We start from the raw sequence: 26,565 nt of genomic DNA, 5'->3' as shown, positions 1-26,565 counted from the left end.
CATGCGAAGCAGGAGCTGTTCCAGAATAGACAGGTTAAGGGCCTCTCCGTTTCCCCACAAGCCCAGTGTGGGAAAAAAAACCCCCTCACCTTATCCGAGAGGCTCCGTTTCTCCCTCCGGTCGCTCTCATCCACTTCCATGTTTTCGATCCCTGAATCCACATCGACCTGGGACAAGCTGGAAAGGGAGCAGAGGAAGCCTTCAGACCCTCCGAGCCTACAGACCGCTCAAAGCAGTTGCTCAAAGCAGAAGCTCTCAGCACAGGAGGGCTTGAAGGGAAAAACAACCCAATGCACACACACACACACAAAAACACCACAATTGTGCCGTTGGCTATAACTGATGGATAACCAACTGCCCAGACGCCGCTTGCTTCGGAACAAGCCAACGTGACTCATGGAGGACAGATCCAGCGCACTTCGTTTCTCACCCCCCTCCCACAGCTTGCATTTTGTGGGGGTGTCTACGCAGGGGCTGCCAAGCAGAAGTCAGCCCACGTGTGGGGAGAAACAACATTTTGATTCTGCCTTCCCCCCCCTTAAAGCCATTATTCTAAGCTCTGGCTGGGTTTATAAATTCAGCTTATCCGTACACAAAATTGGGACTCGTTCTAGCTTTTCGGAAGACAGAGAGGAAAACCTACAAGGGAGAACCTTAAGGGTTGCAAAAAAAAAAAAAAATTAAAAAATTAAAAAAAGAGCTATTCCTTAGTTTTTTTTTAATTTCTTCCACATGTATTTTCCTCTTCCTGAGATATTTGTTTACTGTCTGGATTTGGGAGTCCAGACTTCCTTTTTTTTTTCTCAATCATTTTAAGGCTTACCATGGAGAATCTGAATTGCGGTAGGGAGGCTGGTAACCTCCATCGAGGGAAGAGAGCCGGCGATCTGGGCTGCGTTACCCATCGGATGGGGGGGGGGGTTTGTGGCGCAAGGGTTAGAAGGCGGTATCGCAGGCTAGCTCTGCCCACAGAGACAGGAGTTCGATCCTGACTAGCTCAAGGTTGACTCGGCCTTCCATCCTGCCGAGGTCGGTAAAATGAGAACCCAGATTGTTGGGGGCCACAGGCTGACTCTGTAAACCTCTCAGAGAGTGCTGTAAAGCACTATGGAGCAGTATGTATAGATAGATAGATTAGATTAGATTAGATTAGATTAGATTAGATTAGATTAGATTAGATTAGATTAGATTAGATTAGATAGTAGAAGACAGAGATAGATAGAAGACAGAGATAGATAGTAGAAGACAGAGATAGATGATAGACAGATAGACAGATAGACAGATTAGATAGATTAGATAGGATAGATAGATAGAAGACGACAGAGATAGATAGATAGATAGATAGATAGATAGATAGATAGATAGATGACAGAGATAGATAGAAGACAGAGATAGATGATAGATAGATAGATAGATAGATAGATAGATAGATAGATAGATAGATAGATGATAGATAGATAGATAGATAGATAGATAGATAGATAGATAGAAGTGGTTAGAATGCAGTATTGCAGGCTAACTCTGCCCACTGCCAGCAGTTCGATCTTGACCAGCTCAAGGTCGACTCAGCCTCCCATCCTCCCGAGGGTCAGGAAAAATGAGGACCCAGATTGTTGAGGCCAATCGGCTTAGAGAGAATTGTAAACCACTGTGAAGCAGCAATATAAGTTTAAGTGCTATTGTTATCGTTTGCCACAGGCATGCTAGCTATGGTGGGAAATGAGCTCCAAAGCTCCAATCGCAGGGCCGCTTTCCAGAGTGAGATGGGTCCATATCAACTGAATAAAATAAGATCCTCCTACAACTGTCCACATCAGATAAAGAGACGCTGGGTAAAATCCCAAGAGGTTACGCTAAGCATCTTTCGGGGAACGTCTATCCAAGGCTATCCTGAGCCAGGGACCGGATGAGGGCCCCCACCCCCACCCCCCGTACCTTTTCTCGCAGGAGACGCTATCGATATCCATGCTCTGGGACCGGGAAAGGGACTGGGACTGCGTTTCGAGGCTGTTGGAGGGCGAGCTGCTGAGCGAACTCACACCTTCGCTGCTCTGACTGCGATGGGCAACACCTTCGGGAAAGAGGACAGGAAGGAATGTTAGTCAATTCCACTCCCAGTGTGCTCACATGCACAAGCCTGAAGCTGGAAGGGAAAAACACATTTAGACGATAATCTGTTCCCTAAAAGTCTGTAGAGATTCTCGGTCGTCCAGGTGCTTTTTCAGGAGGCAACTGGACTTCCTTGGGTTGGGTTTTTTTGGGGTCTTTTGAATGCGTTTCGCTTCTCATCCAAGAAGCTTCTTCAGCTCTGATGGGATGATGGTAGGGAATGGAAGGATTTACTGTATTTTTCGGAGTATAAGAGGTACCTTAGTTTTTGGGGAGGAAAATAAGAAAAAAGCTGATTGGCGGGTGGATCGGCCTCCCGGAATTTATTTATTTATTGAACTGTTTTTATATTGTTCCTGATTGTTCCTTGTATTTTTCTACAAACTGGTAAGAAGATTTTATATACCTGGATTGATCTTATATTGCACTTTATATGGCTAAGACTTGGATTGTTAAAGGACTATAATTTTGCTTTTCCCTAAAAGCAAAATACTATAAAACCCAGTTTGTCTGTATATTATTCACAATTACTCTCAAAACCGTTTCCGTGCATAAAACTCGTAACGGTACTCTGCTTTATAAACCACAACTTCGGGGCGTAACTCAATAATATCCTTAACAGTTACAACGGCACCGAAAAAAGGGACTCGGATATTTTTTTACACTTACGACCGTTGCAGCATCTCTCACTGACTTTGCTTGTCAGGAGGTTGCAAAAAGGGGATCGATCACGTGACCCGGGACACTGCAACCGTCATAAAGGGGAGCCTGTTGCCAAGCATCCGAACTTAAATCACATGACCATGTTGTAAGTGTGAGAAATGGTCATAAGCCGCTTTTTTTCAACGATGTTGTAACTTTGAATGATCACTAAAGGAACTGTTGTAAATCGAGGACTTTTCTCTCATTAGTGCACCTTGCCTTCATCGAGCGGACGGCGATATATGGCTCAGAACAGGAAGTCAGCAAAGCGGAAGCGGAAGCTACTCGGTGTTTCCCAACCTTGCAAACTTTCTGATGTGTGGCCTTTACTACCCAGAATTCCCTAGCCGGCAAGGCCGTTGCTGAGAATTCTGAGCATCCCTTCTTCTGAAACTTACCAAGATAGAGAAGCACGACTAGAAATTCAAGGAAAATTTAGATTTAGTGGAGATTTATATTCTCCACTATACCTCCCCCATTTTCCATTTTTTACTCCTCCAGCCAATTCCAATGATGCTGGTGCAAACATTTAAGTTTAAAGCGTAAAGAAACCAGAAATCCAAGTTCAAATGGAATGCCAGCATGTACCGTGTTTCCCCGAAAATAAGACCCAACTGGAAAATAAGCCCTAGCATGATTTTTAGGATGCTCGTAATATAAGCCCTACCTCCCAAAATAAGCCCTAGTTAAGATTGTCAGCCATATGAGCGCATTTAGCACTGTGTTTTCCCGAAAATAAGACCTAACCAGAAAATAAACCCTAATGAGTCTTTTGGAGCAAAAATGAATATAAGGTCTTATTTTCAGGGAAACACAGTATTTTTTTTAAAAAAAATCCTATCTGTTCTTCTCACATAAGGCAAGGGTTTTCTGTAGGTCAACCAACCATCCCAATACAGCGTCCCCCTCAATTGTAATCACTCTGCTATACATCATCCCCCGTCAGTTTGGCTATTTTGACAACATTGGGAACTGTAGGACGGCCAAGGTGTCAAACGAAACCTTAAATACTAATTGTCTTCTCTTTCCTGCGAGCTGCTTAGAATCTCAGTGACTGAAGTGGCATCAAAGCCTTTGTAAATAATTTTTTTTTAAAATTATAGTTTAGTGTGCCATCAAGACTATTTTTAAACCCTGTGGGAACAACTTGGCTTTTAACAGGCCAGGCAGCACATTTAAGAGTGTTAATAAGATAAAAGGAAAGAAAGGAACCTTCTTTCTAATTCAGTGTCACATCCCAATTAATCAAGCACTTAAAATGTTTTAGCTCTGGAATGAACAATATGTATGTATGTGTCGTGTGTGGCATTCTCTCTCTCACACACACACATATACACAAATTACACACTCAGTAATTTGTCCTAAGAGTAATTATCCCCCAACTCTTTCTAAACATGTTCCTCTCCTCTCGGTAAACATGAACCTGATATTCCAAGTGGGTCAATCCGATTTGAGGCCAAAGCAAGGGAGAGGCTGCGCATGGAGAAACCTCGATTGTTATATCACCTCTCAATGACAAGGTCAATCTGCTGAATGGCTGCTTAAGCAGACAGCAAGAGGGAGGGAGGGAGGGAGGGAATGAGGAGGCAGCTGCATGACGGTTTGGCTTGCTTGGCTAAGCAGCCAGTTCCTTCACCTTCAAGGCCAGCTGTTCTGCAGGGCTACAGCAATCTCTATGGGAGAGACTGTAGTTGTCAAAACTAGCCAGGTTACCCCACTCTCATATTCAGACAGGAGCTGCCTGGCTTCCCGCATTGCTTCGAAGATGGCTTGTATGGTTTCAGTTTAGCGTTGAAACAAGCCATGATAGGCTGTAAAAATCTGGCCGATGGCGGAGCGCAATGCTCAAACCCAGCATTTAATTTAATTTCTTTCAACTTTCTTGCTCGCCTTCCACGAAATGACAAGGAAGCCCGGCAGCTTCCTTACAGCTCTGTTAAACCCTAATTCACACGTCCCATGTTGGCCCTGCAGAAAAGCCAAGATTTCTCGAGAACCCCACGAAAAAAAGGAAAGCCGGCACCGTTTTTCTCACCTCCAATCTATCCTGAAGAATTGGCATCAAGCTGGCAGTGGCCTTACCTGACGCACCGATTGGAGAGGGTAGCAGGGGTCATACTGTGAACATTGAGTCCAAGATTGTGGGGTGCCCCTGAAGACGACCCTGGGGACCGGCTGCCCCGGGGGGTTCTCCCTTTGCGGAGACGTAAGTGGGGTAGTGGGCTGGGAAGAGGGTCCGCCAGCAAGCCGGGCAAGGCGCCTCCGACGGATCTGCATAAAAACCAGGAACACCGTGAGTTACGAAGAGCCGCGATTGGCGCAGTGGTCAGAGTGCGGTACTGCAGGCTACTTCTGCTGACTGCCGGCTGCCTGCAATTTTGGCAGATCGAATCTCAGCAGGCTCAAGGTTGACTCAGCCTTCCATCTTTCCGAGGTGGGTCAAATGAGGCCCCAGATTGTTTGGGGCCAAGAGGCTGACTCTGTAAACCACTTAGAGAGGGCTGTAAAGGACTGTGAAGCGGTATATAAGTCTAAGTGCTATTGCTATCTTCCTTCCTTCCTCCCTCCCCACCCCCTTCCTTCCCAGTGGTTAGAATGCAGTATTGCAGGCTAACTGCCCACTGCCAGCAGTTCGATCCTGACCAACTGGCTCAAGGTTGACTCAGGCCTCCCATCCTTCCGAGGTGGGGTAAAATGATGACCCAGATTGTTGGAGGCCAAGAGGCTGACTCTGTAAACCGCTTAGAGAGGTCTGTAAAAGCACTGTGAAGCGGTATATAAGTCTAAGTGCAATTGCTAATGCTACTGGATTTCAGACCTTCAGAGTTCCAGAAGGTCTTGGACAATGTCTGCCTTGGCTTTCAAAAACAGACCTGACGACCTGGGTAGAAGGTCAAAGGCAGAACGTTTAATAAGAATTCCAAATTTCAGGAAGCCATTCAACACCCTTCCAAACAGCTTCGACCCATTTCAAACCATACATTCATCTGCCCCAGTGACGGGCTTTGTCATTGGCAAAGAGCCACTTTCATTCCAAAATTCCAAATTCTTAACCACGCACCACCCCCCGTCCCCCTTCCCCGAGAGAATCACAAACAACATTTTCCCGGAAATGGATACAGCACATGAGGAAAACACGTTGCGGTGTCCATGCCTCTGCTCAGAGGAAGCTCTATTATTAGAAACCAAGCAAGGTCTCCCCTAAAGCCTTACGCAACAAGTCCAACCCATCCTGCTTTTTCATCTTTTGAACCTGGGGAGAGAAAGACTCTCTCCCATCCTTGTATTTAGTATTTAGACTTAGAATTCTTTATTGGCCAAGTGTGATTGGACACACAAGGAATTTGTCTTTGGTGCATAAGCTCTCGGTGTACATAAAAAGACAAGATACGTTCGTCAAGAATCATAAGGGACAACACTTAATGATAGTCATAGGGTACAAATAAGCAATCAAATCATACTAGGAAACAGATGATAGATAGATAGATAGATAGATAGATAGATAGATAGATAGATAGATAGATAGATAGATAGATGGATGGATGGATGGATGGATGGATGGATGGATGGATGGATGGATGAGATAGATGGATGGATGGATGATAGGAGAGGAAGGAAGGAAGGAAGGAAGGAAGGAAGGAAGGAAGGAAGGAAGAATTCTTTATTGACCAAGTGTGATTGGACACACAAGGAATTTGTCTTTGGTGCAAATGCTCTGTGTGTACATAAAAAAGACAAGATACGTTCGTCAAGAATCATAAGGGACAACACTTAATGATAGTCATAGGGTACAAATAAGCAATCGAATCATACTAGGAACCAATATAAATCGTAAGGATACAGCAATAAGTTACAGTTGTGAGAGGAGATGGTTGAGAGGAATGATGAGAAGACTAATAGTAATAGTAATGCAGACTTAGTGAATATTTTGACAGTGTTGAGGGAATTATTTGTTTAGCAGAGTGATGGCGTTCGGGGAAAAAAACTGTCCTTGTGTCTAGTTGTTCTGGTGTGCAGTGCTCTATAGCGGTCGTTTTGAGGGTAGGAGATGAAACAGTTGATGTCCAGGATGCGAGGGGTCTGTAAATATTTTCCCAGCCCTCTTTTTGACTCGTGCAGCATACAGGTCCTCCATGGAAGGCAGGTTGGTAGCCATTGTTTTTTTCTGCAGTTCTAATGATCCTCTGAAGTCTCTGCCTGTCTTGTTGGGTTGCAGAACCAAACCAGACAGTTATGGGGGTGCAGATGACAGACTCAGTAGTTCCTCTGTCAGGGGCAAAAAGGAAGGTAGCTTTTCACAAGCTCCTTTCTTAAAATCCCTCTTTGCCCACATTATCCGAGTGGGCGAAAGGTTTTCAAATCTTTCATAATGAAAGATGTGTTGTTTCCGTTCTGTAATACGTAAATTTCACAAGTCCACCTATCCAGGTTGAAGGGAGCAGAACTCAAGAGGCTCACTCATTATACACTTACAACCATTTGCTTAGTGACGGTTCGAAGGTACGACGGCACTGAAAAAGTGACCTAGGATCATTTTTCACTCTCACAACTATTGCAGCATCCCCCAAGGTCAGGTGAGCAAAATCCAGGCGCTTGGCAACTGAGAGATATTTATGACGGTCAGAGTGTCCCGGGGAGTCATTTGATCCTCTTTGACCTTCTGGCAACCAAAGTCAGTAGGGGGACCCAGCTTCACTTAACAGCTGTTACTAATTTAACAATTGTCGTGATTCCCTTAACACCTATGGCTAGAAAGGTCATAAAATGGGGCAAAATTCACTTAACAACTGTCTCGCTTACCAACAGAAATTTTGAGCTCAATTGTGGTCCTAAATCAAAGACTGCCCGTATGAAAATTTCATTATTTCTGGAATAATTGATAGGATGCTCTGTGATGGTGGCAACATTTAACACGAAGTTATGGACTTGTGGCTAGGGACGCGGTGGCTCAATGGCTAAGATACTGAGCTTGTCGATCGAAAGGTCGACAGTTCAGCGGTTTGAATCCCGAATGCCGCATAATGGGGTGAGCTCCCGTGACTTGTCCCAGCTTCTGCCAACCTAGCAGTTCGAAAGCACGTAAAAAATGCAAGTAGAAAAATAGGGACCACCTTTGGTGGGAAGGGAACAGTGTTTCCGTGCACCTTTTGGCGTTGAGTCATGCCAGCCACATGACCACGGAGACGTCTTTGGTCAGCGCTGGCTCTTTAGCTTTGAAACGGAGATGAGCACCGCCCCCCTAGAGTCAGGAACGACTAGCACATATGTGCGAGGGGAATCTTTACCTTTACCTTATAGACTTGTAGTGTTTTGTCTACAGGAAGATGACACAACTTTGGATGACTCACAGAGCAAGAGGGTTATAAGCCCGTTACAGGAAGCACAGAAAAGTACCACAATAAAAAGATGCGGCCACTGACCAAAATTTAGGTCAAGGTAGTTTGTTTTTATCAAGAATGTCACTGAAAGCTGACTCAACTCATAGAAAGTAGGCTGAAATTATTATTTTCCTGCCTGTCTTGAATAAAGTCTGCTGCCCTTCAGGCTGGATATTTCTTGGCCAGAAAAATACGTTAAAAAGGAACATTTTAAAAATGTTAAAAACGGACTTATCCTTGGCCAAATCACGGGACTGGCTAATCCGATGATTCCTAATCTTTGTACGGTCTGGGTGTAAGGCCTTCAACTACCCCACTCCTATTGAGTAGGCTCAATGCTGGCCATGCTGGCGAGTTATGGAAGTCCCTACATCTGGGAGTTGCCCAGAACTCAACAAACGTTCTTGAGAACTTTCGGTCAGTGTTTCTCCAGCTCAATTTGGAACGATCAGGTGTCGAGATACAAAGTAGGAGTCAACCATAAAGCTCAAGAGACGGCAACGAGGGGGCATTGCTTCAATATGAGGAGTAAGAGCCTTGGTAGTGCAGCAGACTAAAGCGCTGTTAAGTAACACCAGCTGCCTGCAATTACTGCAAGTTCAAATCTCACCAGGCTCTAGGTTGACTCAGCCTACCATCCTTCCGAGGCAGGTAAAATGAGGACCCCGGATTGTGGGGGCAATAAGCTGACTTTGGATAAAAAAGAACACCGCTTAGGGGGGCGAAAGCCCTACTAAGCAGGTATATACAAAAAGCATGAAGGCTATTGCTTAACGCATTGTAAGCCGCCCTGAGTCTCCGGAAAAGGGCGGCATATAAATCGAACCAATCAATCAATCAATCAATCAATCAATCAATAGCTCTCCAGGATTAAAATTCAGATCAGGGCTCCTTTCAAGAGATTGCCAAAGATTAAACCTAAAACTGGCTTGAAGTAGGGCTCTGAATGAGCTACTTGAAATTTAATTTTTTTTTTTTAAACTGGCACTGTTAGGGAACGCTCCCATCAGAAACTGTACGCTACTACCCCCAAACTTCATCTAACCCTAATTCTGAACCACTTCCGCCTAAAAGGTTTATTTGACCTTTGTTCAATGACTTCCGTTTTTCCATGCCACAACTCCTCTTCTGGGACCATTGGGAGATGTAGAAACATTTGGTAACACAATATAAAGATGGGCGGGAAGCGCTCAGGGCTTATCCACAGGAAGTAATGAGATGAGAGCTGTCCAGTCATGGCTGGAAAAGGTGATATTATTCCACCTACAAGCAGAGGCATCATAACTGAAATGACTAACCCACAGCTTAGTCTTTTTACCCAATCAACTTAAATTAAAAAGATAAAAGTAAAGGTTCCCCTCGCACATATGTGCTAGTCGTTCCTGACTCTAGGGGACGGTGCTCATCTCCGTTTCAAAGCCGAAGAGCCAGCGCTGTCCGAAGACGTCTCCGTGGTCATGTGGCCGGCATGACTCAACGCCAAAGGTGCCACAGAACGCTGTTACCTGCCCACCAAAGGTGGTCCCTATTTTTTCTACTTGCATTTTTTTTTACGTGCTTTCGAACTGCTAGGTTGGCAGAAGCTGGGACAAGTCAGGGAGCTTATACGCGGCCGCTCGGGATTCGAACCGCTGAACTGCCGATCTTTCAATCGACATGCTCAGCGTCTTAGCCACTGAGCCACCTGTGTCCCCCTCAACTTAAATTAGCCACTCTTATTTATCATTTAAAGCATATCCTCTCTTTCTCGCCTGAAAGGCTCCCAGGGTGATTGACCTTATAATAAAAACCCTAGACTGGTCACTCAAAAAGGCATTACGCAGACAGCAGGAAAGAATGGAAGAGAGAGGGGAAAGGTATGACAGATATTGTTGTATTCACAATAGACATTATGCACATTTGCCAAGATAGACGGATAGACGGGAACAACAAGGCTCCACCCCCTTGTGAAGTTTCAGGTACTCTGAAACTGAGAAAGCAGGACTGGTTTGATCCAGTTTCCCATTAAAAGAAAAGATCGGAATACTGAAATCGCCAAACCTCCAAGTCAGGTCAAAAAATAAGATTCAAGTTCCAATAAAGGAGAATATTTGTAGCTCAGGGTTGACATGAGGAGTCCTTGGTGCTCTCTGAGCTTGCTTTTTTTTTTTCATGACCCTAACTAGGTAACATGATCAGTGCAGGAAGGAAGGAAGGAAGGAAGGAAGGGAGGAAGGGAGGAAGGGAGATAGAAGGGAAGGGAAGGGAAGGGAAGGGAAGGGAAGGGAAGGGAGGAAGGGAGATAGAAGGGAAGGGAAGGGAAGGGAAGGGAGGGAAGGGAAGGGAAGGAAGGGAAGGGAAGGGAAGGGAAGGAAGGAAAGGAAAGGAAAGGAAAGGAAAGGAAAGGAAAGGAAAGGAAAGGAAAGGAAAGGAAAGGAAAGGAAAGGAAAGGAAAGGAAAAGGAAAGGAAAGGAAAGGAAAGGAAAGGAAAGGAAAGGAAAGGAAAGGAAGAAGAGGGAAGGGAAGGGAGATAGAAGGGAAGGGAAGGGAAGGGAAGGGAAGGGAAGGGAAGGGAAGGGAAGGGAAGGGAGGGGAAGGGAAGGAAGAAGAGGGAAGGGAAGGGAGATAGAAGGGAAGGGAAGGGAAGGGAAGGGAAGGGAGGGGGAAGGGAAGGAAGAAGAGGGGAAGGGAAGGGAGATAGAAGGAAAGGAAAGGAAAGGAAAAGGAAAGGAAAGGAAAGGAAAGGAAAGGAAAGGAAAGGAAAGGAAAAGGAAAGGAAAGGAAAGGAAAGGGAAAGGAAGAGGAAAGGAAAGGAAAGGAAGAAGAGGGAAGGGAAGGGAGATAGAAGGGAAGGGAAGGGAAAGGGAAGGGAAGGGAAGGGAAGGGAAGGGGAAAGGGAAGGAAGAAGAGGGAAGGGAAGGGAAAGAAGGGAAGGGAAGGGAAGGGAAAGGGAAGGAAGGAGGGAAGGGAAAGGGAAGGAAGAAGAAGGGAAAGGGAAGGGAAATAGGGAAGGGAAGGGAAAGGGAAGGGAAGGGAAGGGAAGGGAAGGGAAGGGAAGGGAAGGGAAGGGAAAGGGAAGGAAGGAAGGAAAGGAAAGGAAAGGAAGAAGGAAAGGAAGGAAAGGAAAGGAAAGGAAAGTTAGTTTATAGCTTAGGATCGACATGAGGGGGTCCTTGGAGCTCTCTGAGCTGGCTTGTTTTTCTTGTAGACATTTCATTGCCCTAAACTATGTAACATCTGCACTCTAGTTAGGGTAATGAAAACGCCTGCAAGAAAACAAGCCAGCTCAGAGAGCACCAAGGACCCCCTTCTCAAGATTCAAGTTCTCTGCACTCAGGAAAGAATTATAAATCAAACAATGTAGTTAAACCAGGCTTTTCTATCCAAGCTTCCCCATATACTCAGGGAAAGTGCCAGGCCAAAAGGGACCGTCAGAGAAAGTGTTTCCCTCCCCCTTCTCAAGGGCTGGCATAACAATGGGCCTTTCTCATTCCATCCCTCCCCAGGGCTCTTTGTTCCCTTGGCTTCCTGTTCGCCCCCAGGATGCTTTCTCCCACTGTGGAGATTTTGAGGCTGCAAGTCAACTAGCCAGCAAATAATCTAGCTTGCTCTTCTCCGGTGGCTCACAAAAGTTTGAGATGGGCAGCGATAGAAATTAAGCAAACTTGTGGTTTGCTTGCAGGCCCTATTCAGACATAAATAGGCTGCGCATAAAACGCATGAGGGTTTAGCACAAAGCATGCCCGGGGGGGGGGGGGGGGGGGGGCAAAAAAAATAATACAAGCCGCCTTATTTAAATAGGCCAACCTGAGATTCGGTATAAGTCTTTCACCTGCGTTAGAAACCCCCCCAGTCTGCTATTCTAATTCCAATCAGGATGCACCAGCGACCCGTCTTTTTCTCTTCCGCGTCTCTGTTGGAAAGGTTGCCTTGCCTGCCTGCCTGCCTACCCACCCTTCTACGGCAGGCAGAGAGCAAGTCCTTGGCAATGGGCCTCATTGTGCAGCTGATAAGTTCTTATTGCAACAGCAAACGCTTGGTAAATTATTACCTTCATCCCAGCAGCCACCACGTCATCTTGATGGCTTGGGAGCTGTGGAATGACTTTGCATTAAGATGCCTGTTTGTTGCAACCTGATCTTCCCCCAATGGAAAGACGATACAATCCAGCATATTGAGGGGGGGGGTGAAAAAAAAACTAAAGGTGATCTTTTGAAGCTGACCACAAAATGGCCAGTTCTATATGCAATAGGAGTACCGATCATTTGCAGGTTGAACACACAGCACAGATCCCTTCTTGTTTATACTTATTTTTCGCCTCTATGATATTCCTGAACATTGTCTTTCTCCCTCACCCAACCCCAGGGAGGTTCCCTCAAGTCACCTCATGAGGTAGTTCCAGGCGGTTCGGCAGAAATTCCACCACTCGGATAAATACGCCCCTATGTGGCATCCGTAATTCCATAACCAAATCTTGTATTTGGAAGCAAAAGAATTCTTAAGCACCTTCTGCATCGGGGCACAGAGTGTCCCACACAGAAATAATCCATGCTTCAAGGGTACCTAGCAAAGGTCGATCTAACCTACTTTTGGAGGATCTTCCCAAGAAAACTCTTACTGGGAAAATATCTCCTCCTGCAAGCAAGAGGCGTAACAAACAACCTTGAGAGCGCTTGGAATGGATCCCCACTGCATCTCCAGCCAGAAGGCCAAACTAGAGTGCTGATAAGTGTAAAGACGAATTCAAATCTCTAATTTATGTGCAACTTGTCTCCAATAAATGGGTACACGTTGGCAATTGTGTCTAAACAATTGCGGATGGGTTTTAGTAGCCTTTTTAAACTAGCGGTCAAGTAGGTTGGACATGGAAACTAATCAAGGAGAGAAGCAACATGGAATTAAGGAGAAACTTCCTAACAGTGAGGACAATTAGCCAGTAGTAGATCTTGCCTTCAGAAGTTGTGGGTGGCTCCATCACTGGAGGCTTTTAAGAAGAAAATAGACCAGGGGACGGCAACTTTAAAGACTCAAAGAGCCACAAAGGTCCCAACCAGAAGCCCCCGTTCAATTCTGGAGCCGATCGAAAGTCCGGTTCCCCCACCATAGAGTTCTCCTCCTAGCACGGTGTCCTTTTTCCTCTCCTAACCGAAAGCCCTATCAATTGTGGAGCCGACCAGCAACAGGGAGCCGCAGCAGAGGGATGAAAGAGCCACATGCGGCTCCAGAGCCACACAGATTGCCGACCCCTGAACTAGACAATCACTTGTCTGAAATGATATAGGGTCTCCTGCCTGAGCAGGGGGTTGGACTAGAAGACCTCCAAGGTCCCTTCCAGCTCTGTACTGATTGCTTTCTGATTGGCTCCTGTCCCACAAGAGCAGATTCCCCCCACATTGACTTCTCACTGCTTAGTTTACAGAGGAGTAGTTGGGTGGGAGAGAATCACTTAGCAATAACAGACACCCTTCCAATTAATCACTGCATTCCTAGCCCAAGTGTGATACCATTGTCAAAGCGGGACACTCAATATTCCTAGGTTTTTGCTTCTGCAGCTGAGCATAGTGGATTTTTTCCTTGGCTAATTAGGATAAACCATCAGCACACACACAACTTAACATGTAGGTAAACATGCTGTAAATTGTTCCATTTAATTTGTGCACGCACACACAAAGTGCTCACAAAATGCAGCTTGATTAGTAGTTTGGATACCAGGGTTTATAGAAATATGCCACAAACTAACACTATTTTTCCCAGCTACCCAGTCCCGTACTTTTTCGTAATTTCCATCCACAGTTTCCCCCAAAAGGTTGGGCATACCAGGATTAGTACAGTTGGTCCTTGACTTATGACAATTGAGCCCAAAACTTCTGTGGCTAAGTGAGACATTGGTTAAGCGAGTTTTGCCCCATTTTAAGGCCTCTCTTGCCACAGTTGTTAAGCTGCACTTGTTAAATTAGTAACACAGTTAAGCGAATCTGGCTTCCCCCATTGACTTTGCTTGTCAGAAGGTTGCAAAAGGGGATCAGCTGGGACACTGCAACCGTCATAAATATGAGTCGATTTCCAAGAGTTTTGAATTTTGATCACATGACCATGATGATGCTGTAATGGTTGTAAGGGTGAAAAACAGTCATAACTCACTTTTTTTTAGTGATGTCGTAACTTGTCGCTAAACAGTTTTAAGTCAAGGACTATCTGTAATTAAACTGGATTGCCTTCAAACCATAGTTTGAACTGGGCTTAGATATCATAGCTTGGAAGCCATTATAGTTCATGGTTATAGGCCAATCCTACTATCAAAGGTAAGGATTGCAGCCAGTGACCTGGTCTAGTAAAGCATGTTTTCTATGTATCCAAGATTTTTCACCCTTTGATCACAGTTCCTAAATCACCTTTCTCCACCCAAATACCTTCTGGCTGGGAATTATGGAAGCTTAAATCCAGTTTATCTCAAAGGAAGCAAAGTTAGAGAAGGCTTTCCTAAACCACAGAATTTACTCACACTCGTTATTCCTCTGTTTGATTCTGATTTCACCTAATATTTCAGTACTGCTTTTTCTTTCTGAAAGGGTGAATTCTAGTTTTGTTTTAGGAATTTACCGTGCACTGGTATAAGACTCATTAAGATGAAAGCTACACATGATAGTTTATTCATAGGAGGGAAGTCCCCCTTCTTAGAACAGATAAGGTAGAATTTTTGTATGCTCTTCATCTTGTCTTGTTAGGCTACTACATAAACCAGAAATACAAATGTATTAAAAAGGTGCAACAAATGCTCAAATATAAATATAAATATTTTATAGATCAGATTTTCAACATCTGTTTTAATTGGTAACATACACATTCCATTATAGAATAGGGGAAGAAAAGATTAGGACTAGAATGAAGAGAAATGGAGAAAACACGATGTGCTACAACATACCACCTGTTCCCTGCATAGTTGCAATCATTTTAAAATATTTTATAAAGCTGAACACAACATACTAAGCCTGAGTAAAATACAGGACATCCTTCAAGACAGGAAATACTCTCAAGAACACCTCACCCTCTTAATAACCAACAACCTCCTAGTCATATAATAAATATCCTTGTCACATGGAAGTATTTAAGTTCTTCATTTGAAAAAAAAAAGTTAATTTAATATTTCCACATAGGCAGACCTGTTAATGGAACTACACATTCTGCGACCTTCCTGGCTGTCAGCTCAGACCTGGACTCTCAAAAGTTACAAAGATTTACAAAAACCTTTGGGGGGGGGGTGGAAATTCAAGAGCCTTTTCTAAGCTCCCTGACATTTTTGTCCTATTCCAAAAAAACCCACCATCTTTAAAATAGCAACAAAACCCCCTGAAAATACCGCCTTTTTTAAAAAACAAAAAACAAAAACCTGGTTACTGTCAAACTTGGTTTTTGACCAGAAATAAATTCTAAAATCTTCCTTGACTATAACCATTTGTCTGAAGTGGTGGAGGGTTTCCTGCCTAAGCAGGGGGTTGGACTAGAAGACCTCCAAGGTCCCTTCCAATTCTTGTTATTCTATTCTATTCTATTCTATTCTATTCTATTCTATTCTATTCTATTCTATTCTATTCTATTCTATTCTATTTTCTTAGTGAGCAGATAGAAAAAAAGGAGGAATTAGGACAACCCCACCAACTTCATCCCAAGGTACAGAACCCTTCACTTCCCCTACCCAACTCTTGTACCTATAAAAGGTCTGTGCAAACCACCTTCAGCACAACCAAACATTGGATCATTGCTTGCCCTCTCCCTTCTTTGGAAGAGCTTTATAGCTCCCATGCCTTAAGAAAGTTCAAAACATTCTTAAAGATCCATCTCATCCTGGCCACCCTTTTTTTTTTTTTGAACTATTACCATCTGACAGACGGTACAGGATAATAAAAACAAAGGACAAATAGGCTGAAAAACAGCTTCTATCCCAGAGCAGTAACTATATTGAATTCTACTGTACAGTGCAATATTAATGCAGTATCAGGGGTTTTCAATTTCAATTATACTGAATGTGAAGGATGTATGTTTGTGTCTTTATTTTTATAGTTCTAATGTACACGGAAGACGGCATTTAATTCTGTCGTACCATGTGCAATGACAATAAATGAAACACACATTCCTAGTTATCATCTGCACTCCGCACACACACACAGAAACACACAGAGAAACACAAAACTTACCTCATCGGCACTCAACTCCTCCATAATTTTCCTCTTAATGGTGGAAGGCGTTTGGGGGGTGGGGAGGAGGACTCCGCTTGCTTCCCTCGAGGGAGATGCTTGGATGGATGGAGGGAGGGAGGGAGGAGGAGGAGGAAATGGCTTTCGGTTAACCCCTACTCCTGGTTGCTGCCTCTTTCCCTAAGGAGCTCTCAGAAGTGCATAGTCAGAGGTTTAAGAGCAACCCTGTCCTTCCGTACGTCCCCCCCACACACCAAATAGATAGATCTGCCTTTAGAGATCCACTGGGTCCTTCCTCCAGGCTTCGTACCGCCTGAACTGCATCCACTGCCCGCCCTCCCTCCTTTCTTCCTGCTCCTCCTCCTCCTCCTCTTCTTCCAGACCCTGCTCGCTTATCTAAACTGGTTTTCCCACCACCACCACTACTCTAATCCCGGGGTTGGGAGCGTCCTATGGCCGCCACCCCGTCAGAAGGGCTCCCCGTCTTTCCCTTTTGCATGCAAGCGCTTCCTCCTTTCCTCCCTTGCGGCCTAGCCTGGCTGCATCTGGGGCTCAAGCCCTACCTGTCCTATTGGCCTAACCTGTCCTGAGGGCCTCTCCCCGCCCCCCACCTGTATAGAGACACACACCCCCCACACACACACTGGGGCTGCTCCCTCACTCCACTTCGGGGGTCCCAAGGGAGCCGCTGGGCCTGGGGCCTCCCCCCCGCTGCTGCTTCTCCCCCGAGCCTCGTGGATGCGCCAGCAGCCCCGGGGGTCCCATAGGGAGCCTTTTCCCCACACCCCCTCGCTTTCCCCTCCCCACCAGGCCCGCTGCGACCAACAACACCCCCTCCCCCTCTCTCTTGGCGGGAAGGCCCACCCGGTCTCCCCTCCCCCCACACACACTTGGCCCTGACGACCACCTCCCCCCCCCTCGCTTGGAAACCCCCCTGGCCCGAATTAGACGGGCGGGGGGAGGCAAAGGCTCACCGGCCGAAGCCCCCGCGCCTCCCAACTCCCGCCCACGCGCGACCGCCGGAGCCCCACTTTCCCCCTCAGCCGCTGCCTCCCCTCACGGAGATTATTCATCAAAACAAGAAGAAGGCGGCGGCGGCCATCTTGGCGTCGGATCACGTGACCCTGCGCAGCCCCTCTCGCGTGTGCGTGAGCGCGTTTGGAGGGGCGCGCATGCGCCGCCTCGGGAAGTCCACGATGAGGTTGGGAAGCCGAGGAGGGGGGAAAAAAAAAAACGGCGGTTCCGCCCCCCCCACCCTCAACGTCTGACACTCGTGAATGATGGGCTGCGTTGGCCAATAGCAGTGAAGGAAATCCTCCCTCTTTCCAAGTTGACTAATAAGCTTATCATCAGTTCGGTTAGCCAATGGGGAGAGAGAGGAGGGGAAGGAAAAAAAAAAAAAAAGAGCCCATTCCTTTCTGTAGTCAAATTAAGGGGTGGGCAAATGTGGCTCTTTTACAACCTGTGGACTTCAACTCCCAGAATTCCTGAGACAGCCTGGCTGACAAAGCAAGCTACTGTAACGCGAGGCGGTAGGCGGGGCTTGTTGGGGCCTGCGCCATAGCAACAGGTGGAGGGCCAAGAGCGGGGGCGGGGGGGGGGAGAAAGGGGGTGGAGCCAGAATGGCGCCAAAATCAAAACCTGTTCAAATTAAATTGGGAGCTTGCGAGGCGCAGTTCAATTAAACCAATATAAAATCGGTTTTAATTTTATTTAATTATTTATTAAAATATATTTTATATAATTAAATTATATTTATTTATTAAAATAATATAATTATTTTATAATTAAATTATAATATATATTTATATAACATATATATATATATGTTTATATAATAAAATTAAAAAATATTTAATTTTATAAAAAGCAATAAAAAGCACCACAAAAACAGCCGGTTTCTTGGTGTCATGTCATGTAAATCGTTAATTTGCGCATCATGGTTGAATGGCTCATTTCAAGATTTTTTTTAAAAAAAAAGCTTCTGAAAGTGGGCTTTATTCACCCAGACAAGTTCCATTGTCTAGATCTGTACCACAAATTGGTTCCTCTTGAAGTGGAAAATAGACTTAAGTTGGCACACCCTAAAAAAAACTTCAATAGGTTTTAAAAAGCCTTGGCATTAGGCTCATTAAAGCAATTTACTATCAAAGGTTGGGGGGGGGATGAAAAATAAATTTAAACAATATAAATCACAAAACTACAGACTAGAGGGAGAAGGAGTGCCATTCCCCCAACAAGGCAAGGGGAAAATACTTTCAGGGTGACCTGCTTTGAAACTAATACATTTTGCTCGGTGCTCATGGCCCCCCATTTGCACTTGCAAGGGAACAAACTGAGGATGTAGTTCAAATTGTGGCTAAGACGCTGAGCTTGTCGATCAAAAACGTCGGTGGTTCGAATCCCTAGTATAGGTCCACATGAGCAGGGGGTTGGACTAAATGACCTCCAAGGTCCCTTCCAACTTACTGTTAAATTCTGGCAGCTGCACCCCACGCTCGATTCAGCTTCATCCTCCTAAACCTGGTTAATTCAATATGTAAGTTAAGTGTCATGTGAATAAGGCCAGATCCTGCTCTCCAGCTCATTTCAGACGCAGGAGGAGAGCTGTGTTAAATAATCCTCAGGTAGCAAAAAAAAAAATCAGGATGGCTTTTTCCAACTAAATGATAAGATCAAGCACCCAGGTGGTTTGTAAACTTGGTCCAGATTTCTACCCTATTTGGAAATTCTCCTGCAAGTAGGAAATTGCATGTGTCAACAAAAGGAAGAAGCCAACCTCAATAAGTCGGAAAGGCACCTATAACATGCTAAGCCAACAATTGTGGTTTATAAAGTGAAAATTGGGGTCAAATAACATGCTAAACCAGAGAGGAAAATGCAGGCAAACCCTACGGCGTCTTAATGTATGAAGGGGAGTCAAGTTGAGTATCAGGGTTTCCCCCATCCCATCCATCCCTAAAGCACCCCCCCAAAGAAAGTATTTTGGCACAAGCGAGTGGCACCATAGAGACTAGAAACTCCGAGCTGCGTTGCCAATATGTTTAATGAAGTGACTTCGTAACAGCCCCCTTTTGTTTGCTCCAGGAATCCTTAAGAGCATTTCCGATAAGGAGAAAATACTGAAGTTTCCACGTTGTTGACTTGCAGTGAAAAGAAGTCATGCCTTGAAGGTGCCTTGTGCAGCTCTCTTTCTGAAAAGTCCCGTTTGAGTGTCACGCTCGCTTGAAAACTTGCGTGCTTGTCTGGCCTTCGCAACGGAGCTCCTACGCATAAAGACAGCCATACAGTACGGAGGCCTCAATGCCTGGGAACCCAACCCTCAAGCTACGTTTAGCCAGGATGGGTTGTAGATAGCCCTGCCTGGCCTCTCAAATCTACCCTCACAATCCAGCTCGCCTCCACCGCTTAACTAAAGCCAAACTAGGATCAAAAACCCTGACTCGTTTCAAGCCTTACATCGGCATCTTCATCATCGTTTGGTTTCCATTCCACTGCTTCCATTTTTACATTACTTGGATAGAACGGAATAGGTTCACAATTTGCCTACAGCAGTGGTAGGATTCAGCCAGTTCTTTCCGAACTGGTAGCGGCGACTGCCCAGATGTAATGCACAAACACTGCGCAGATCATGCACATGCACAGATGAGGCACGTAAAAGCACTCAGATTTGCAAACCGGTAGGGAAGTTAAGCGAATCCCATCTCTGGCCTACACAGGATGCTTCATGATGCTAATTTATGTTTAAGCATTATTGACAGAACAAGCCACAATTGCTTGGGTTTAAGACCACAGGGCCACAGTTAAACTGGAAAACAATTAGATGAATCCACATTTTGTGTCCTGAGCTTGTGGAAAAAAAAATACTTGCAGTTTCTTCATAGAGATGCTTTAAGTCCATGAAGCTCATGCGTGGAATATTTAAGAGAGATGGATGAATCTTTTCCCAACCCCGGGGCCCCTGAGAGCTGGCTATCATTCTATCTAGATCAATTCAACTTAATCCACCTCAAACATTTCCTACCAAATACAGCTCATCTCCTTCAATCCAGTGGGACCAGCCTCTGTTTTTCTTTTCTCCATTCTGGGTGCAAACAAGTTTATCTTTGTCCCAAGTCACCACACTCTGCATCGGAAGAGGGGGGAAAAAAATCATATTTTAAAAAATGTTTAATTTTAAACGGCAACAAATAAGTATATTTAAAATGGTATGGAAACAGATTTCTAAAAAATAACATTTTAGCCCACATTTTTCTACCAATTATGGCTTCTTAAAAAATTTAAACTGCCAGCATTTTTCAATTACTGGGCTTATGATTCTTTGAGAACTCTGGGTCAAGCTATGATGTACAGAGCCAATTCCTTCCCCTAAGAAAAAAAAATCCAGGAGAAAAAGGGCTTCAATTTTATTTATATTTCATACTTCTTCATGAGGAAAACCAACTGATCCTATTAAATCAGTTATTAATCTTTAATAAGCTGCTGCCTTTTTGCAATGCAAACTGATGTGATGTGCTCATACGTCTATTAAAGGAAGTTAAAATATATATTTATATAACCTTCAACTAAGGAGGCTGAAAGAATTTGGTCTAGTATGAAGAAATGTTTACTAAGAGTTTGACAAAAGTCTCAGCATATAAAAACCAGACCAAACATTGTCAATATCTACTTTCAAAAGCCCCAAGGGGAAAAAAAAGAGTTTTTGAAACACATAAGGAAATATTTAAAGATATGTCCAACTCAATGCTTATTGCCAAAACTGTTCATTTAAAAGTTTTCAAGGTCTGGATGCTTTACTTACTCTGCATTTACGGTTGTCCAATCCTTTGTTATCTTCATCAAACTCCTCTCCAATTTTGAACTTGACAGAATAGTTTCGAAAAGTGCTCGTCGTCTGGATAGAAAACACGTCCCCTTCCTGTTTTATGAACTTTTGGGGCTTCAGCATGTTTGCTATCTTACGCGTTGCAAAATCTATACCTTTGCCGGACACAAAAGTTACAAACGGGAGTTAAAAACAGTCTGCCGTTACAACATATAGAGTGGCTTTCCTGGTTAAATGAATGCTGACTTCCTTGAGGGTAGCCAGGTTAATGTTACGCATTTGTTTCGTACCAGTGCCTCAGTTCCCTCAATACAAAACAGGCAGAATAAGAGAGTTGAAAGGGACCCTTGGAGGTCTTCTAGTCCAACCCCAAGTAGACCCTATATCCGTGATGGCGAACCTATGGCACGCGTGCCACAGGTGGCACATGTAGCCATATCAGTGGTCACGTGAGCTCAGCTCTGGCGCACATGCGCGCCGGCCAGCTAATTTTCAGGCCTTCTGGGCCCACCCGAATTAGAAAAACAGGAGGGCCTCAGGTGGTGGTGGTGGGGAAAACCTGTTTTTCTCTCTTCCCAGGCTCCAGAACCTTTCTAGGAGCTTGGGGAGGGCGAAAACAGACATCCCCACCTCACCCCACCCGGGAGGCCCTCCAGAGACCAGAAACAGACAATATTTCTGGCCTCCGGAGGGCCTCCAGGGTGGTGGGGAAGGCCGTTTTTGCCCTCCCCAGGCTCCAGAGCCTTCCGGTCCCACCGGAGGTTGGCAAATGGGCCATTTCCAGCCTCCAGAGGGCTTCCAGAGGCATGGGGAAGGCCATTTTTGCCCTCCCCAAGCTCCTAGAAAGGCTCTGGAGCCTGGGGAGAGAGAAAAACGGGCCTACCAGGCCCACTGTGCCAACACGTGCCAGGAGTGGGAGAGGGGAGCAGGGGAGGGTCATGCATGCATGCGTGGGGGCGGGGCGCATAGAATTATGGGTGTGGGTACGCATGCGCGCAAGCCCCCCGCTCCTGGCACGCAATGGCAAAAAGGTTAGCCATCACTGCCCTATATTGTTTCAGACAGCTCAGCCCCTCCAATATTGGAACACTGCTATGTCTCCTAGTCTAGACATGCCCAATTCCTGCAACCATTCTTCATATGTTTTAGCCCCAGGGGCCCTTAATCTTCCTTGCTGCTCTTCTCTGTGCTCTTTCCAGAGTTTCAATATCCTTTTTTATATTGAGGTGGCCAAAACTGAATTCAGTATTCTAAGTGTGGTCTTACTAAGGCTTTGCAAAGCGGTACTAGAACTTCAGGTGATCTTGATTTTATCCCTAATGCAGCCTAGGATGCTGCTGCAGCACACCGTAAAACTCTGCAGATTTTAAAGTTTAATTCAAAAACAAGGCACCTATAAGAGGATACTGCAGAAAATGAGTGTGCATACACAAAAGAAAAAAAGTGGGAAGAATAGGAAAGTTATTGCATCCTAAGATACATTTAACCATTAGCATTGCAGCTTAAGATAAATCTAATAATTTATCTTCGGTTTATATCTAAAACGATATAGGTTCGTTCAATAAACCAAGATAAAGTATCATTTCTGTTAAGTGTCCTAGTATAGTTTGCTTATCGGTTAAGACTAGTGCTTCTCAAGCTTTTACCAAAACTATATTTAAATATCCCTGTTCTGATTTGTATTGAGTTTGTCTCATTACTCAAAACAAAACAAAACAACCCACTTTCAACCAATTTGGATATTTTACCTGAATTTGGGGATGCTGGCTTAGACTGTCCTACTGAATCTAACATTATGATTTATTAACCCTTATTCGTGGCTTGACATGGTGTGCAAGCAGACCAGTGTGGCTTACTCAACAAGCCACAGTTTAAATATGGGGTGATATGGGGACATAGCCACGTGCAAGCAAAAGAAACTGCAGCCAAGGCTAAGTAAGCTATTTAAGCATTTGAAAATCAAATAAATAAAGAATAAATATTTTGCTCCTTGCCTACGTCTACTTCAACCAAATAAAAAAAAACAGTGCAAATTCTGGTTAATATAATAAATCCTGTAATATATTAACCACCCTAGCATGAAAAGGAAAGGTAAAACAAAACAGCTATCCAAAAGATAGCTTTGTCTTTGAAGGGTGGGGTCACCAATTAAGCATTTTGGAGGAAGAGAAGAATTCAACCAATAAATCTTAAAAAAACTGTACTTGCCTAAAGTCAACATATAGGCTTCCAAATTCTCAGACCGGACAAGATTCCAGGTACCGCTGAAATCCACCGGCATGGCTGAAGAGAGGGAGCACCTGAGATAAACCCAAACTCAAAAGGTCCAAGGATTCCGATGAGAAGCTTTAATTTCCACTTGCCTGCCTTCTTTATATAAGGGGAAGTAGGAAGGTCTTACAAGAGGAGGTGGGATCTGTTGCAGCTGGGCCTCTAGAGGATAAAGTTCAGATCAGCTGTAATCCAGGGTGTAGAGCTAAAGTAACTGTTTCATGAGTCACAGGCACTGCAAAATTAAAGAGCAGAGTCTTTTTGGAGTCCATTTAAAGATCCACGAAGCACAATAAAGATAGGTCTTGACTTACCACCACAACTGAGCCCAAAATTTATGTTGCTAAGCGAGATAGTTGTTAAGACGTCTTTTAAGACGTTTCTTGCCTCTGTTATTAAGTGAATCACTAACGTTGATAAATTAATCCCATGGTTGTTAAGTCAATCTCACTTCCCCTTTGGCTTTGCTTGTCAGAAGATTGCCAAAGGGACACCGCAGCCGTCATAAATAGAAGCCAAGAGTCCAAATTCCGATCACACGGAATGCGACAATGGTCGTTAAGTGTGGAAAATGGTCATAAAGTCATTTTTTTCAGTGCCGTTGTAACTTGGAACAAGTCACTAAATGAATTGTTCGTGGACTGTCTGTACTGGAGCTTAACGGATTTATAAACTTATCTTCCTCTAGGATTACTATATATTCATCTAGGATTGTCGCACTCTTGCATTTCTGGCAACGAATTGTGGAAGTAGGCAAAGCATTGGTGAGCACACAAAAAGAATTGTGCAGTGTGGTAAGCGTGTAAGACCGGTGTGTGAAGATTAATTCCCTGGCACAATCTGATAGGAAGACATATATTTCGAGGGACCTTGACTTGCCTGCCAAAGAGGGAACCCAGTCATGAAAAATTCTTGGAAACCCCCAAAGATCAGACTGGAGGTGACATCAAATGGCTTGAGTAGACTTTGATCCAGCTTAGCGAACCTCCTCTGTCCATTCTTATTAGGAAGATTATTTGGCAAAGAAACCATTAGTTCGGTAGCAATATATCTCTAAGCGTCCATCTGTGTAGGGCTATTTTATAAGAAGGTAAGAGAATCAGTTCCCACATTCATACTGGTTGGAGCAGGTGTCAACTTGCAAAGCATCCCTGGCCTGCTCTCGAGTTGCCATAGGCAATGGGAAACTGACGAAGCAGTAAGGCAGCCAAAGACAGGAGCACATTCCAGACACATTTTTCTCAAGGCTGTCTCCCAGGGTCACCCACAGCGGCCCGGAGGGGAGTGATCTCTACAACCCGCGAAATTGCTCCATTGGCGAATGTGATTGATGACACACCCTGGGGGAAGGGGGGAAACAGGGTCAGTTGGCTTCATTTGGGAACGTGCCGACACGAAGCTCCTAATAAATAACTGGATTTCTTTTGAAGCTTGGCTCGAGGCTCATGATTTAATTAGGGCATCCGTCGGAACCCTGACAGCAGGGGTGTCAAACTCGATATAATTGAGGGCCGCATCAGGGTTGTGTTTGACCTCGGGGGGGCATGGCCAGGGTGGGCATGGTCAGCTCAACGTCACTTGTGCCGGGGGCGCCTGTGGTGCCCGAGGGGTCTCCCAGTAAAAACGGGCTCCCAAGCCGTTTTTGGTGGCAACAACCTCCTGCAACCCTCCACCAGCAAAAACAGAGCTCGGGAGAGCTGCATACAGCCCTTGCAATATCCGTTTTCAGCTGCAACGGCCTCCTGCAACCCTCTGCCAGCGAAAACGGAGCTTGGGAGAGCCACACGCAGCCCTTGCGAGCTCCGTTTTTGGCTGCGACGACCTCCTGCAACCCTCTGCCAGCAAAAACGGAGCTCGGGAGAGCTGCACGCGGCCCTTGCGAGCTCCGTTTTCAGCTGCGACGACCTCCTACAACGCTCTGCCATTGAAAATGGAACTTGGGAGAGCCGTGGGTCCAGTCCTTTGCTGTTTCCAGCCCTGGGTTAGAGGCTTCCCAAAGATACAGTGAGAAAGAGGTCGCTGGACGTCATAAAGCAATTATCAAGGACAGAGGTCAGGGTGACCTTCTACACACCGTGCATCGTAACACAATTTTGTTGCATAAATGGGGATGATGCAACACGCAACCGCTAACCTCTGCTCGGGAATGCACGGCTGCCAAACTTTGCTATGTTTTTCTCTCTCTCTCTCTCTCTCCCCCCAGAGATTTTTAAATCTGTGGACGTAAAAGAGATTTCCTCTCATTAAGCATGTTCCCCGTCTCTTTACATTGTTCTGGAGGGTCTGGAAACATCTGCAAAAATACTTTGTGCTCAGTGAACTCTAACCACAGTTCTTCAACTCCCCCCCTTCCCGGGGCTGCCAACCCAAATTGCTTTCTTGTCTTTCTTGTTTCCATGTTCTCTTCCCCCCACGGTGTTAATCTTCCTCCATCTTTCTTTCAAGACTGAGCTCTCTATCCTAAACTCAGGGGTGGGAATGGAAAATTTTAGCAACCAGGTTCTCTGCCCGGTGTGGCCATGGAGACGTGATCTACTTGGCCTCCTGCACCATGGTGGGGTTGGGGGTTTTGCCCTCCCCCGGCTCCAGAGGCTTTTCTTGAGCCTCCGGGAGGGTGAAAACGGCCTCCCCTGGGCTCCGGAGGCCCTCTGGAGGCAGGAAACGGGTGCATAGGCCTGTTTTTCGCCATCCCAGAGCCTCCGTGAAGGCCCTGCACTTACCTCGCATCTAAAATGGGCTGCGTGGAGACTTCTGGGAGGGGCAGGGTGGGCGGGGCCAGCCAGTCCTTGCAACTACCGGTTCGGCGAACCAGATGTAAAAGTAGCATCCGGTTTGCCCGAATCAGTACGAACTGGCTGAATCTCACCCGTTAACCCAAAGTGAACAATCGGCTGGCACCGGACCGTCTGCTCTCTTTCAGGAGCTCATGCAGGGCATTTAATCAAGTTTTAACTGCCCTCCAAGAGCTCCCAGCTCTTTCTAACTACAATATGAGTCCAAACACACCCCTGATCGACAGAGGAACAGAAACTGGGCCCGGACATAGCCACAATTTATCACATCTATCATAATTGTATGCCTGCCTCACACAGGATGCTACAAAGCTTTT

At 45.3% G+C, this 26,565-nt stretch overlaps 2 protein-coding genes across 2 annotated transcripts in view; both read right to left on the bottom strand.

Moving 5' to 3' along the window:
* Window positions 1-16,707, bottom strand: part of UBE4B (ubiquitination factor E4B) — a 57,285-nt gene extending 40,578 nt beyond the window's left edge. The window contains 6 exon segments of the mRNA XM_070956325.1: window positions 90-177; window positions 1,936-2,071; window positions 4,894-4,912; window positions 4,914-4,979; window positions 4,981-5,082; window positions 16,361-16,707. Of these exon segments, the coding sequence (XP_070812426.1) occupies window positions 90-177; window positions 1,936-2,071; window positions 4,894-4,912; window positions 4,914-4,979; window positions 4,981-5,082; window positions 16,361-16,384 (435 nt within the window). The 5' untranslated portion in view covers window positions 16,385-16,707.
* A 2,695-nt stretch (window positions 16,708-19,402) lies between these two features.
* On the bottom strand, window positions 19,403-23,563 carry RBP7 (retinol binding protein 7). Its single transcript, XM_070956266.1, has 4 exons — window positions 23,394-23,563; window positions 21,162-21,340; window positions 20,385-20,486; window positions 19,403-19,626 (listed from the first exon to the last, which is right to left on the bottom strand). Exons 1-4 carry the CDS (start codon window positions 23,464-23,466, stop codon window positions 19,576-19,578), a joined length of 405 nt encoding a protein of 134 aa, XP_070812367.1. The 5' UTR covers window positions 23,467-23,563; the 3' UTR covers window positions 19,403-19,575.
* Window positions 23,564-26,565: the final 3,002 nt, after the last annotated feature.

The sequence above is a fragment of the Pituophis catenifer genome, unplaced genomic scaffold, assembly GCF_029215685.1.
Source record: "Pituophis catenifer annectens isolate HBS135680 unplaced genomic scaffold, rPitCat1.0.hap2 SCAF_18, whole genome shotgun sequence".
Lineage (NCBI taxonomy): Eukaryota > Metazoa > Chordata > Lepidosauria > Squamata > Colubridae > Pituophis > Pituophis catenifer.
This window is presented reverse-complemented; position numbering and strand designations above follow the sequence as displayed.

Coding starts and splice junctions, on each gene's coding strand:
- RBP7 (XM_070956266.1), bottom strand. CDS start 23,466: ATGCCGGTGGATTTCAGCGGTACCTGGAATCTTGTCCGGTCTGAGAAT. Junction 21,341..23,393: donor AGCCTATATGTTGACTTTAG/GCAAGTACAGTT, acceptor TGTCCGGCAAAG/GTATAGATTTTGCAACGCGT. Junction 19,627..20,384: donor AAGGAGATGAGCTGTATTTG/GTAGGAAATGTT, acceptor CTTTATGCGTAG/GAGCTCCGTTGCGAAGGCCA.